We start from the raw sequence: 14217 nt of genomic DNA, 5'->3' as shown, positions 1-14217 counted from the left end.
TGAATGCTCATTGTCCATTCCTTAGAGGTCACCGTGTCGGTGGTTGCATTTCAATGAGGGCTTTTGAAAATAGAAAGCCATACAATGCAGGTTACTATTGAACAAGCAGATGATATTTTACATTTAGTGATCATGCGGTTTGTTGTTTTGATAGCTTTTATCAGTTTTTTGACATTCTGTTGCTTCTCTAATAGGATTTGGGCTGAATGTATCACCTTTTCGCTAACACATTTAAAGGGACATTACACTTTTTAAAAAAATGCTCATTTTCCAGCTCCCCTATAGTTAAACATTTGATTTTTATCGTTTTGGAATCCATTCAGCTGATCTCCGGGCCCGGCGCAACCACTTCTAAAATAGCTTAGCACAGTCCATTGAACCTGATTAGACCATTAGCATCGCGCTTAAAGTGGTAGCGCCAGACCTGGAGATCAGCTGAATGGATTCCAAAACGGTAAAAATCAAATGTTTAACTCTAGGGGAGCTGACCTGATTGGTTAAAAGGCAGATGATGGTAAATAGACACTTGCTATAGTAATGGTAGCAGCTTGTGCGCTGCCATGTGATTGGTAGAAGATTCAAGCTTGGTGTTTTTTCTTTTATTTAGCCCACAGGGCAACAAATCCCTCTAAAGATCCAATGGTTATTTTCCCCAAAAGTGACTACAGCCCCACTCAGATTTATTAAACAATTTGCAGCACAGATCGATCGAAGCCAATATTGAACATCTAAAATGTTTCCACAGCGTCTACAGTCAGTGAAAACGGAAGACGGAGCTGCCTGAGGCTGAAAGTTTTCGTCAGACCTTCGAGTAAGTTTTACAAGCCCCGCAGGAGTCATCCTGGCATGGCTTCTTACAAAACGTGGGCTGAAATTGCATCGTTTATCACTGCTTCAAAAGTGCAATGAGTTAAAGATGGTGCCGTGACCCTGACAACACCCTGTTTTATGTTTCTCTCACAGACAACTGCGATAAAAGCCACACCGGAGTCGTCAAGATCAACGACGGAGATGTTAACTCTATAGAAAATAATAATGGTTCGTATGTCAAGGGCATTTTCAGACTCTTAGGATGTTCTATGAGATTCCTTTACGCACATTTATAATCTCACACTATTCCTCCTTCGTTATTCAGATGGGACGAGTCATGAATCTGCCGAGCCATCCCGAGGCGATGTCAGCTCCGCCGGGCGCGTGCAGACCGTGGGGCCCTTGCTGACTTCAGCGCTTGTTCTCCTGGTTTCCCTCTCATCATTATAGCATCTGTACATGCAAGCGGCGCACATAAAGCATGACATGGGACTCGCGAACGAGCACTTTTAACATTTAACTTTTGAGATTCTTTCTCGACTGCAAAGTAGTTCGGTACTACAAGGCTTCGAAAATGTTTCTTATCCCATACATGGATGGTGGACAATAAGCCCCAACCCACCAAAAAAACTGTTTAATGAACCCACTAAAATATGGCACGCAGACAAAAACCGGTTTGCGTCCTCTAAACGCCCCGTACAGTATGTAAGGTCGGAGATGGCCTTGATACAAGGGGCTGTGAAAGAAACCTTTCTTTCACAAAGACTGCTTTCAGCGTTGCCGTCCAGAAACGAGAAGTCTTCAAGGAACCAAGAGCTCCTGTCAATAAAAGGACTAATTATGTCTAAAGAATCTCTCTCTCTCTCTCTCCAGATGCATTGTGGGTAAACTTTGTCATTACGGACTCAACTGCTGACTCTGTAGATATCACGGAAACTACAAACGCTGCCTGATAGGATCTCTTATATAAAAGGGAGCTTTTTAATATCTAAATCACAGGAGTCCGCACGGACTCGGGTGCTCAGGTGAACGGTGACAATTTTTAAAGAGTTTTCGTAGATGAGATAAAGATAAGCACTCGTTTTGTACATTGTGTACAGGTGTGGGAGCGAAAGGCCGGCGTGGTATTATTGAAGTAAACTGTTCAATTGAAGTGTAGATGCCAAATTGATGTTTTGTTAGCAAGTATGGAGCCTCGCTGATCAATTGTTTGAATGAATATACTAATTTTGTTGGTGAATCATCATTTTCTTATTTATTGTTCAGTCTTAGTGCTCTTGACACTTTGTCGTGCTAGCGATCAGTAAGGATTCATGAGGAGAGGAACACAAAATGCCTAACTTAACTTATCTCTCTGTTTAGATACATAGCAGTAACAGTATTGCAAAATAACTTTTATTATCCTTGAATTTTTATCAGGAGAAAATATTTGACCATATCCTGCTCGTCAAGGGTCGCGCTTCATAGTTTGCGGCCCGTTATTTCGGGTGGATGGGGGAATTTTTTGCATTAAACTTTTGTAAACGCTGCCTGTCTTTTTTACATTAAAGTAGCCTAATACAAACAAATTAGCTTTTTATTTGGCCCACAAAGCAAGCTCATATCATTCATGTACACATTTTTGTATCAAAAGGATTCTTTTTTTGTAAGCCTGGAATGAAAGTAATTAAATTATTTTCCAAGGACGTGATTCTTACTTTTACATTTCAGCCGTGCTTTTGTTTCATATTGTTTGAAATCCTCTGCAAACGTACAGCTCATCTGGGAACAAGTAAAACAGTAGCAGAACGCTGACATAACGCAGCTTCCACCCCGGTGGCATCTGACACCCTGACGTGATTTAATAGGCTCTTTGATGTTGTCCAAAGTGCCTGGCACGCAGACCACATACTGCGAAGCCTCATGTGGGTTATTTCTGGAATTAAAAAATCGACTGCTGCACGGGAGAAGCGCGGTGTCCGGTTCAGCCGCGGGCTAGCGTTACTCTCCTGATCTGGGCCAGAGATGGGGAAAGATGAGATCTCCTGCTAGGATCAATAGTGTATGGCCTTTAGAGACACAAAAACAGGGTAAATATTTGCCCTGGTCCCACTTGGTTGAATGGTTTTCATGCACCGCTGAAGTCAAGGTTTGTTTTCTATGCGGATCTGACTGTTGTCTCCCCTTGACTGACCACATTACTGTAACTTTTTGATTTTGATATAATATGTGGCTTTAGACTTGAGCATGGGATACTGTGTGTCTGAAAGGTCACAAACTAAAGTTTAGAAATTTGAAAATAAGCCAATGAATCCTATATCAAATACACTATGAAATGCTGATCAGGTAGCCCAGTCGCATGAAATTACGTATCTATAGTCACGTAATTTTTTTATTCATTTTCGTGACACTGTCATGAATTTCCGCTTTTTGCATGATCGTATCACAAATTTCTGTTTATGCGAAAATTTTCCTATTTTCTTACCATTGTCGCTTCGGTTTAGGGTTAGATTTGCATAAAATGGCATCTTTTGAAACCCAACTCTAACCCTTACACCAGGCGACAATGTTTTAAAATTGAGAAAATATAAAAAAATAAATCAGAAAAAATAATATAAACCAATACTTAAAGACATCCTAACGCAAACACCAAATCTAACCTTAAACCGAAGCGAAAATGGTTTGAAAGTAGGAAAAAGCAGTTGAGTAACCAATACGTGACAGTGACACACAAACAGAAATTTGTGATATGATCACGAAAAAACGTGAAAATTTGTGACAGTGTCACGAAAAAATATAAAACAATTACGTGACTATAGGTACATAATTTTGTGAGACTGAAAGAAATTGAAAAATTATATTTCATTACTATACTTATATATAATTTTTTAACGAATTAGCTTCATATTTTTAGGTCATTCTGTAACATCATACACTCAATGACACATTTTATACAATTAAATTCAGACATATTTTATTTCAAGTATGTTTTACATTTGAAACTATACTGATATTGGACCACTGCTATATTTTCCTGTACTTTTCTGGTGCTACTTAACAGTTAAATACAGCAAAAGGTGTGTGTACTTTTAAATCAACAATTTCTGTTTTTTTAATCACCTTACAAATGTTTTTGTGTTTGAAAGCTTTGTTGTTGCACCAATAAGAAAAACTGTTGTGCATTTACTGTCATGGCAGAAAAACAGGGACTTGATTTAGAAAACAATATTTTTGTAAAATGGCTGCGGTGTCTGTTTTTGTCCATACTGTGTTTCCAAACGCTACCAAAATTCCCCTTCGTCATTTTCGTATTCAGTATTTGAGGTCAAAGGAATGAATATGAAAGGCTATAACATTCAGCTCATTCTGGGTTTTTCACCTCGAGGCAGTTGTGTTCCTGCATTCTCTTATTGCATCTTTTTTATACCCAGTGAATTTCTTCAGTGTTAGACATAATTTTATAATTCATACCACACCTGCTGCTTCATACAGCTGTGATGATGGTATCTAAAGCACCATTTCCCTGAGCTTATTGGCTGTGTTGCCTGAATATTAGACATTTGCTGTACAGTCTCTAATGGTGCAGCAGCGAATTGCATTATTATACTGTATGACTTTTTATATCTTCAAATGCCATTGTTTGTAAATACACTTGCTGGAGAAGCTCAAATAAAGAAATAAATTGTAAAAACCTGTTGATTTCTTATTATTTAAAGGCCAAACACAGTATTTGGGTCATTCTATGAAAATGGTGGCTTTCCAGCCCCAAACATCAGGAAAAACATTTAAAATTGTCAGATAATGACACAAAATATATGTTTTTTGTTTTAATTGAAGTGTTTTATAATTAATAAAACATATTTAAGAAGTGTGGTTTGAGCTACTGTGGCCGCAATCTTAGATATGCCATTTTGTCTGCAGATTTGTCACTGGTGTTATTGTCACTGGTGTTACTGTTGCTGCTTTCATAAGTAAGCATTTTAAGGATATCATCATTCAATTTTGATCACTCAACCTCAATTATTTCTAATGTTACAACTAAAAACACAATGGTAGAAATAGAAAAAGGTAACACAATAGAACTTTACGCATGCCTGTTTAAAGTAAATTATTACTAATCAAGACAATTTCTTAATATTACATTCACTTTTTCTGTCTTTGATTATGTATGCAAATAAAATAGTCAAAATACATTCTGGGAAGCCTGAATTGTCATCCAAATTATAGGTAACATCAGTGACAAAAAGCAAGCCAAGCTTTTTTAATGTAATGTAGCACCATTTTTTTATGTAATGTAGTAAAAATATAAAAATACATTAAGCTGTCATTCAAGTTGATTTATAATGTTAAGAGGTTAACTATTATCTGACTATAAGTTTTGGTATAAAAAAAAAGAATTCCATTTTTAAAAAGTTGTCTGTTCAAAAAGCCACCATTTTCATAGAATGAACCATTTGTAGCTTAGTTCAAGATACTGTAGGTGTGTGTGTATATATATCAAATATAAATATATATGGGCTCTTACTGACAGATTTTTTTTTAATATTCAGTGCAAGTCATCTATTTAAAAAATAATATTTTAAAATAAAATTTTAGTTTTCTAATAACAGAAATTAATCTGTTTGGCACAGGTACACAGCAAAATCTGGAACCTCAGAATAACTCTATAAGAGTTAATTTCAACACTTTAAAAGTGTCTCATGGGGTCCACTCCCAATAGAGTTATTTTAACACTTTTGAAAGTGTTAGCACATTGACTCTTTTAAAGTGTTAGCAATTGACACTATACAGAGTTAAAAATCTAACTATAAATTTACACTGATAAGTGTTAAATATTTTTTATTTGTTAAAAATTAACTCCCTCGGTGTAATTTGTTAACTCCAATGTAGTGTTATATTTTTTAATACTATGGTGTTAATATGGTAAATGTAAAGACAGAAACATATTACGGTACTTTTGGGACAAAAAACTTTATTTTTAAACAGTTTTTTTAATGTAACAATACAGCAGTATAATCTTTCATTATCATTAAAAAACTGTTAAGGATTTTTTTAAAATGTCATCTGATCAACATTTATTTATGACAGAAAAATTGTTCTCAATGTATCATGCATTTAAGTGTTCATTAAATTAACATATATTAACATCCGAGACAACTAAAAAGCACATTCCCAATGTATAACAACAGTACAGATATTTATAAACACAGTTTATGGGATGCTTCAGTTCATACAAACAAGTTTGACTTCATTTCAATCCAAAATCCATGTTGGTCTTCACATAATAACAGCAGAATATGATGAACCAGCTGTAAGGAGGTGATATGATCCTTGGTCAGATCTTCGGACTAGATATTGAACTTTTCTGTTAATAAAACAAAAATAAAAGGGAAACATTCATTATTAAAAAACAATACAAAATGCATTACATAATTCACATACAGAACACATTACAAAATACTTTGAAAATAATTATACATTTATGTTTTGCACAAAAATACTCACTTTGTTATAAAATTGCTCTTCGTCTGAAGAAATGTTCATGTAGGCCTATTTCTGTACTCCTCCAAAGTCCCCAAAGCAAATCTCCTGAACACATTTATGGATTTAAAAACATATATTTTAAACTTAAACAGCATATAAAGCAAAAAAAAAAAAAAACTTCCAAAACCATTATACGAGTATGTATTGCTCCATCTGAGGCTAAGACCTAAACTCAACTGCCGCATTCATATAATGACAATAACACATGACTCTTGATACTCTTGAATGTTAAACTTGATACTAACAGCAATATAAAACATATCACCTCACAACTCTCAAATGTAATTGATCAAAATTTTATTTATTAAACATTTACTTACCATTTACAGTGAAGAGATGACCTTCTGCTTGAACTGCATCATCCAAAAACACGGTTCAGTGTGTGCTGTAAAAAGTGTGAGGTCTTCTCTATTTAACACCCTAGGAGTTAACAAACTCCACTAACAAAACACTGTAGGAGTTAATTTAAAAAAAAGTGGTAACACTCTGTTTTGACACCAACTCTTTATTTTTATAGAGTTAAATAAAAAAGTTTTAACTCAATTCAGTGTTAAATTAACTCCGAACTCTTTATATTTCCATTAACACCGTAATTTTAACTCTGCTAAATTTGCTGTGTATAGTTTTTCTACAAACGTAATTTCATGCATTTAACATACACCTTCAGATTAAAAGATTTTTAAAGTCATAGTTAACATTTTAGTCAAGTGTGTCCAAACTTTTGGCCTGTACTGTATATATATTTATTTATTTATTTATTTATTTATTTATTTATTTATTTATTTATTTATTTATTTATTTTGGGGGTAACGCATTACAAGTAACGTGCATTGGGTAATAATATTACTTTTCTTGAGTAATGAGTAAAGTAACACATTTACTTTATTAATGTACACATTAATATTTTAGTTACTTTTTTAAAAAAAGTATAGTTACTTTTCAGTTTAATTAATTCGATAAAAAAAATATGTACCGTGCACGCCTAAGCGCGAACGCTTTGAGTCAGAAACAGAGATGGCAGGCCAGAGCTTGACATTTTTGCGATGGAAATATGCAATTTCTGAAAGAGACCAAGCCTCAGTCAAGTAAGAAAAAGTAACTTAAAAGTAACGCAAGTATTACTTTCCATGAAACGTAACTAAGTAACGCAATTATTTACTTTTTTGGGGAGTAACTTAATAATGTAATGAATTACTTTTAAAAGTATCTTTCCCCAACACTGCTAATATGTAGCATTAAGGTACAGATATGTATCATAGCCTTTAAATAAGATGGACGATGCCCGTTCGCTCTCTTCCATTGGTGAAAAGTGAAGCCGTCAGTGTCCCGATATGGCGCTGACATCTTGGGTCTTGAGTCTGCGCAGTAGCGATTTCGGGACCAGTCCTGCGCAGGAGTAAGCAGAAAGTAAAGCCGCTAAATCAAGGCCCCGCCATCGCAGAATGCACATATCACAGCTGTCAATCATGATGTCACACCACCGCTTTTATAGCATTAAATAACTAACTAAAAAAACTTATTTTAAAAACAAACGGATCAGCGTAATAAAAACTACAGTAAATACAGAAAGCAATTTCGAAAAAAAGATAATTGAAGTGTAATTAAATTGTTTAGTTGATCTCAAGTACTATTGAATAACACGGGGGAGGCGGGGTTTATGACCTATACTAGGACCAGTCACTGGGGGGCGATCGAAATGTTTTGGCTTCACTTTTCAGGGCTTGTGCCGCACGCTTGATATGTATACATTTGGTACCAATATGAACTCTATAGGTGCAAAGGTGTGTACTTTGTGAAAGGGTACTGGCCTAATGACAAGTGTACCGGCCGACTAGGGACCATTCTTTAACAATTTTATATTTTTTTTTACAATGTATAATGCTTATACAGTAAAGCTAAATGATATTGAAATAGATTAAAGGTGTGTATAAATATAGATTTTCTTGTGTTTAAACAGTATGTAAACACTGTCTCTCTCTGCAAATTCCACTTTAATGGCGAAATTTTACATAAAAGCTACATTTTTCTTTCAAATCCTTATTAAACAACTCTTGCAAAACATGCAAGTGGGAAGTCAGAGTTTCTGTTAAGTGATTTTTCTGTGAGACAGAAGAGGTTGATGAACTCTCACAAATGACAACATTTGCCCATCATTATTTGCACTCTGGGGTCAATGGTAAACTCAATGAATATAAATGAGTACGTGCAAGCTCTTGGGCACTGGCCAGTTTAAACAAGAACAGGCTTGAGGGGGCATTCCTTGGTGACAAGATGGTGAATGGCATCTTGTGTTCTTGCTGTTTTGCCTCTAAATATTTTGTGCCTGTTCTATTTCTATCCAATGATCTTAGAAATGAGCCAGACAGATTGTGTTAACAATGAACAACTAAGATACATTCCTAAGATACATTCGTCACATGATGGAGTTTATCGGCAATATACTCTGACATTGGATTTACTCCAAGCATCCCAACAATGCATAACAACTATTTTATCATAATTATTTACATGCATAGAGGTTTATTAAGAAGAAAGCATAGTTATTGTGACAAAAAAGAAAAGTGTGTGGAGAAGCAGCTTGCTGGTAGTATATTGAACTTCTGTACACAGCAAAATTTGTCCACTTATTGACCCATTATATGAGCTATGGCTGTCCACTGCATGCATAATTATTATAATCATTATTTTAAGCATTTTTTACCAATTTCAAACCACATCAATCTTATAACTACTATTAATATTGTATATAATCATTTTATAACTGATATATTACTGTATTGTATTGGAAGTGAAACACACCTTATATTCAGGTGTGCATAATTATTGGTTTTCCCTTAAAATGGGCCAAAAAAGGATTTAACTCACACTAAAATGAGAAGGATGAATGAAATTTTAAAAATTAAGGTGTGACCATTTGATAAGAAATGTTGATCAGGGCTGCAGGGTTACAAAAACTAATATGAAAAGAAAAGATATTAAATGCAACATATTTTTTTGTGAATTAAGATGAAGAATCCTTTTGTCTCCAGTGCCACCGTTTTGGTTTTCCAGAACCTACCTGGAGTCTCTGTAGGTATACGGTGTCATAGACTTTGCAAAGTTAAATAATCCTGAAACACAAAAAAATATTAAATTGCATAATAATTATGCAGTGTACAACAAAAACAAAAGGACGCTTGTTTATCCTTTAACAGTTATATGCAAATAGGTTCTCAGTTGCTAAGGAAACTGTAAAGAAAAAGGATTTACCTCTGAACCCTTTTCAGCTAACTGAATTCCTCTAAGAGAAATGAGACATGTTCAGTTAAACTACTGTGATATATTTTGACAATTCTTTTTGGCAAAGTGAACCTTTGATTATAAAAAAGCATCTAATTGTAAACATGTACAATCTTAAATGCAGTGTACAGTCCATAGAGGTTGCTGATTTATGGCAGCAAAATGTTTTAGTGGCCAACATTCGCTACTTAATTCTGAAATGAAAGCATATCCACCTTTATATGGTCTATCTGCAACTCTATTCAACGTTCTAATAATAGCCACACACTACAGCTGAAAGATTCATTCCTCCTTTCATACAGGCAAAGCTTGAGGCGGTGTGATATTTCTAGGGCCGGGGATCAGGCAAAAAAATAACGCCCTGACTTTACACTTCTCAAGTGTGTTAGGATGTTTCTTTAACTTTGAGTACTTTTTTCATCTCAAAAGGGTTGATTTGTCTTATTTGTTACAAAATATACACTTGCACTTACATTTTTAAGTTAAATCAGCTAGAATTTACAAGTCATTTCAACTATCTTGACAAGTGATGCTGTAACTTACTAAATTAAGTTTAATGTGCTTAAGTTATGTCAACTCAATTGAGTTGCAACTCATCGAAAAAAATGATTCATTGAATTTACTCATTTAAAGTTGAAGTTTTATATTTTATTTTACTTTACTAATCTTTGTGTTTAAATGTAGCTTAATAAATTGATTTCAACCACTTACCTTAAAAAATAGTAAATTAAATTAATCATTTTTTTTAGTGTAGTAAATGCAGTTAAAATGACTTGTAAATCTGACTTGATTAAACTTAAAAATGTGCAAAAAGATTTTTTTCAGTGAATAAACTGTCCTGCAAACTTTTTACCATAACTTTTTTCATTTTGGCTACTTTACAAATGACCTTTATGTACACTGTAAAAATGATATTATATCAACATATATTTTTATGTAACTTTAACTTAACAAATTAAGTTAAACAATTTTAAATAATTTTTATAACACTGTAAAAAAATTCTTTGCTGCCTTAAATTTGTTGTTAATTAACTCAGATTTACAAGTCATTTCAACTTACTATTATTTATCTTGAGTTGTTATAACTTATAAAATGTAGTTGAAAAAAGTCAACTTCATTTAAGTTGTAGCAAACTCATCAAGATAAATAATAGTAAGTTGAAATGACTTCTAATCTAAATTGATTTAACAACAACAACAAAAAAGCAGCAAAGATCGTTTTAGAGTGAAGTTATGTTAAATTATCACAAGTCAAAACTTGTCACAAGTCAAAAATAGTAAGAAATGTTGCTTAAACTTCAAGCTGCATTTTCGGTGTATCACTTTAAAATACATAACCAAGAGTAAAAAAATCTTTAAACAAACAGCCTGCTTTTATTAAATAAGCTGGAACAGATCAATAAATATTCAGTCACATCACAGTTTTCTTTGGTGCCGAGTTTCTGAGTTTCTGCTATGGCTGTAGTTGATGATACATTTGCGGAAATTATAAATGGTTACTCAACTTAAAAAGCTTTTTTAGTCATTTAAATACACGCATGCGCACACACACACTTTGATTGTTAATCATTTCATAAGTTAATAATTGAATCAAATTTTCTGAAGGTTTTATACCAAAAAGGAGATCCAGGTAAAAACTAAATAAGCAAGCTGTTTTATATGTTTTTCTAAGCTTGTCCTTTTAAAGTGGACATACCATGAAAATTTGACTTTTTCCATGTTTATTTTCTATAATTGGGTCTCCAGTGCTTTTATCAACCTAGAAAATGTGAATAAGATCAACCTAGTAACTTAGTTTTGGTAAACCGTTCTCCCCAAGCATGTGAAAAAAATAGGTCATTGAAATTTGGCTCCCCTGGTGATGTCAGAAGGGGATAATGCTGCCCCTTAATTTGCACTTTTCAACCATGACACCACCATTTAGTACAGAGATCAGCTCATTTGCATGTTAAAGAACACACCCAAAGTGGCATATTTTTGCTCACACCTACAAAGTGAAAATTTTAACTTGCTATAATAAATAAATCTATAATAAATCTATATGATATTTTGAGCTAAAACTTCACATATGTACTCTGGGAATTCCAAAGATGTGACATCTTTAAAAAAAGTCTTGTGAAATGTCCTCTTTAAGATTCTGTTTTCAAGATTTTTGAGAAACCACACAGTGATAAACAATTAAAACATAAATGCTTGAGATACGGAACGCCACCCATGCAGCACATGAAACAGATGAACAGGAGCGACACAAACCCTGAGTGACTTCATAAGGGGGTTTCAACATCAGGACAGTTCAATTACAGTGGTAAGCAGAGACAACAGGACCAAGCTAAAGCAGATAAACATTACAGTGTCATATGCGGGACAGGAATGTATGTGTGTGTGTGTGTGTGTGTGTGTGTGTGTGTGTGTGTGTGTGTGTGTGTGTGTGTTCTGGGGTGAGGGAGATGTCAGTCTATCAACTGTTCTCATGAGAGCGAGTTGGCTTGGGAGGTCCTGTAAGCAGATGCATACATGCAAGTATTTTAGCTTAAAAACATGTTTTTGTTGTTGGTGTTTAAATCTAAAACTTTTGGTGTTTTTGTTATTTTAGTTGATGAATCTGTCTGTTAATGTTCTGCGTATTGTCTGCGTATTATACGGGCTTTACATAGACTGGAATCTCTGGTGTGACTTTTCTGTTAAAGTATAGACAGTTTCAGCAATAACAACATAAACAAACGGCTTTTGTGGACTAACTTCTGGCCCGTACCATGAAAATGGTTAAACAAACTCTGGACTACAGGATTAGTCTCTAGTTGACAAAACCAAGCCAATGTGAACAGGCCTTGTTGGTACAAACTATTTTTACGGTACCCAAAACCCAGGATTTGAACTAATCTTAAACTTACTTGGCTAAACAACTAAACCGGCTTCATGGTATAGGCCCCTGGTACTTCCACATAGAATCAATAACAACAGAGTCCTTTTGCAGTAGAAGCCTATTTCTGATAACAAGCAAAAAAATACATACCTTCATTCATATAGGTTATCATATTTAACACATATCAAACACTATACTGCGCTAACGTTACTTTACAATGTACATGTATACATTTGCTTTGTATTAACTCTTTCCCCGCCATTGACGAGATATCTCGTCAATCAAGAGAAAACGCTTCCCCGCCAATGACGAGTATTTCCGTTTTTCCGCAATACCGCTATTATCCACTAGGGGGCTTCCGCAACTTTTTAAACCCGGAAGTATTGCCCTATAGCAAGCGGCTGCATGTCCGTGTCTGTTTTAAAGATCGCTCTGAATGGGATCTCCATGAAAAGTCCGTCACAAAAACTGAACCATCTCTGCTTTTTGCCCAAAATGTGGCGTTTTTGCAGAAATCTACCCATGTTCAAAAGCTGATTACAAAAGAACTACTGAAGGTATGATGAAACGTTTTTTTTTGTTTGAAAGCAGAGGGTCTGTTCTTTCATTTGTTATATTTTATGTTTATATATTTGAAGAAGAACATTTTCTGGAAGGCACCAAACTTTTGTGAAAATCACGAAAAACGCTGGCGCTGGCTGGCAACTTTTTTTAAAAATGCTGGCGGTGAAAGAGTTAATGTATACAATGTTAGCTCCAGGTCCTTGAGTTCATGCCTGGCTGCCAAACCTTTTAGCACACTGGAAGTTCACTTCGGTTCAGGCGCGTAACCACGACAACGCGCATGCAAAACTGAGACAGTAGCCGTTTCTCAATATGCGTTCTTGTCTGTACTTGCGTTCTTGTGGACTTGTGGAACGTCATCAGTCGCGGCCCAAGTACTGTTCCAATTCAAAGTTCGCATCAAGCCCAAGTTCACATAAAATCCCCGGATGTGTTCTTGATCCGCCCATTTTATCGAGGATGCATCGGAGGAGACTTGTGTGGACTTATGACAGCGAAGTTTCCCAGAATGCATTTCGCGTCAGGAGTTCGTTCTTCCGAGTCTGAACTTGCAAGTTCGAACTACGTAGGACACAAGTCCGAGTTTGGCGTACTTGGTATTGAGAAACAGCTATGATGAAATAAAGTTACATTTAAAGGAAAACACCACAATTTTTCAATATTTTACTATGTTCTTCCATCAATTTAGACTAATACATACCCATCTTTTATTAATGCATGCACTTAATCTTTGTACAGCGTGTCGTGAATGTGTTAGCATTTAGCCTAGCCCCATTCATTCCTTAGGATCCAAACAGGTAAAAATTTGGATGCCACCAAACACTTCCATGTTTTCCCTATATAAAGACTACAAAATGAAACGCAATTTTTTTAAGCGGATAAAAATGAGGACTATGTTGTATGGCGGAAGAGCACTCAGTTTGCAGCACTTCGACCTCCGTGCACAGTAACATCATCACTCCTGACTACTCCCCCTCTCGCTCAAACTTTTATCAATATTACTGCGCTCGAGGTCAAAGTGCTGCAAACTAAGTGCTCTTCCGCCATACAATATAGCTCTCGTTTTATCTGCTTAAAAAATCGATGTGTATTATTTTATGCCACCATACTTACTCGTGTAACAACTCATGTAACAGTCTTTAAATATGGAAAACATGGAAGTGTTTGGTGGTTTAAAT

At 35.0% G+C, this 14217-nt stretch overlaps 1 protein-coding gene across 2 annotated transcripts in view; it reads left to right on the top strand.

The window, feature by feature from the left end:
- Positions 1-2495, top strand: part of efna5a (ephrin-A5a) — a 99305-nt gene extending 96810 nt beyond the window's left edge. For both annotated transcript variants that reach the window (XM_073871308.1, XM_055180114.2), the window contains 3 exons: positions 746-811; positions 964-1038; positions 1136-2495. In XM_073871308.1, coding sequence (XP_073727409.1) covers positions 746-811; positions 964-1038; positions 1136-1260 — 266 coding nt within the window. In that variant the 3' untranslated portion in view covers positions 1261-2495. The remainder of the gene's footprint in view (positions 1-745; positions 812-963; positions 1039-1135) is intronic.
- Positions 2496-14217: the final 11722 nt, after the last annotated feature.

Source organism: Misgurnus anguillicaudatus, chromosome 9 (assembly GCF_027580225.2).
Source record: "Misgurnus anguillicaudatus chromosome 9, ASM2758022v2, whole genome shotgun sequence".
In the NCBI taxonomy this organism is placed as follows: domain Eukaryota; kingdom Metazoa; phylum Chordata; class Actinopteri; order Cypriniformes; family Cobitidae; genus Misgurnus; species Misgurnus anguillicaudatus.
The sequence above is the reverse complement of the archived record's forward strand: the minus strand, read 5'-3'. Positions and strand labels throughout refer to the sequence as shown.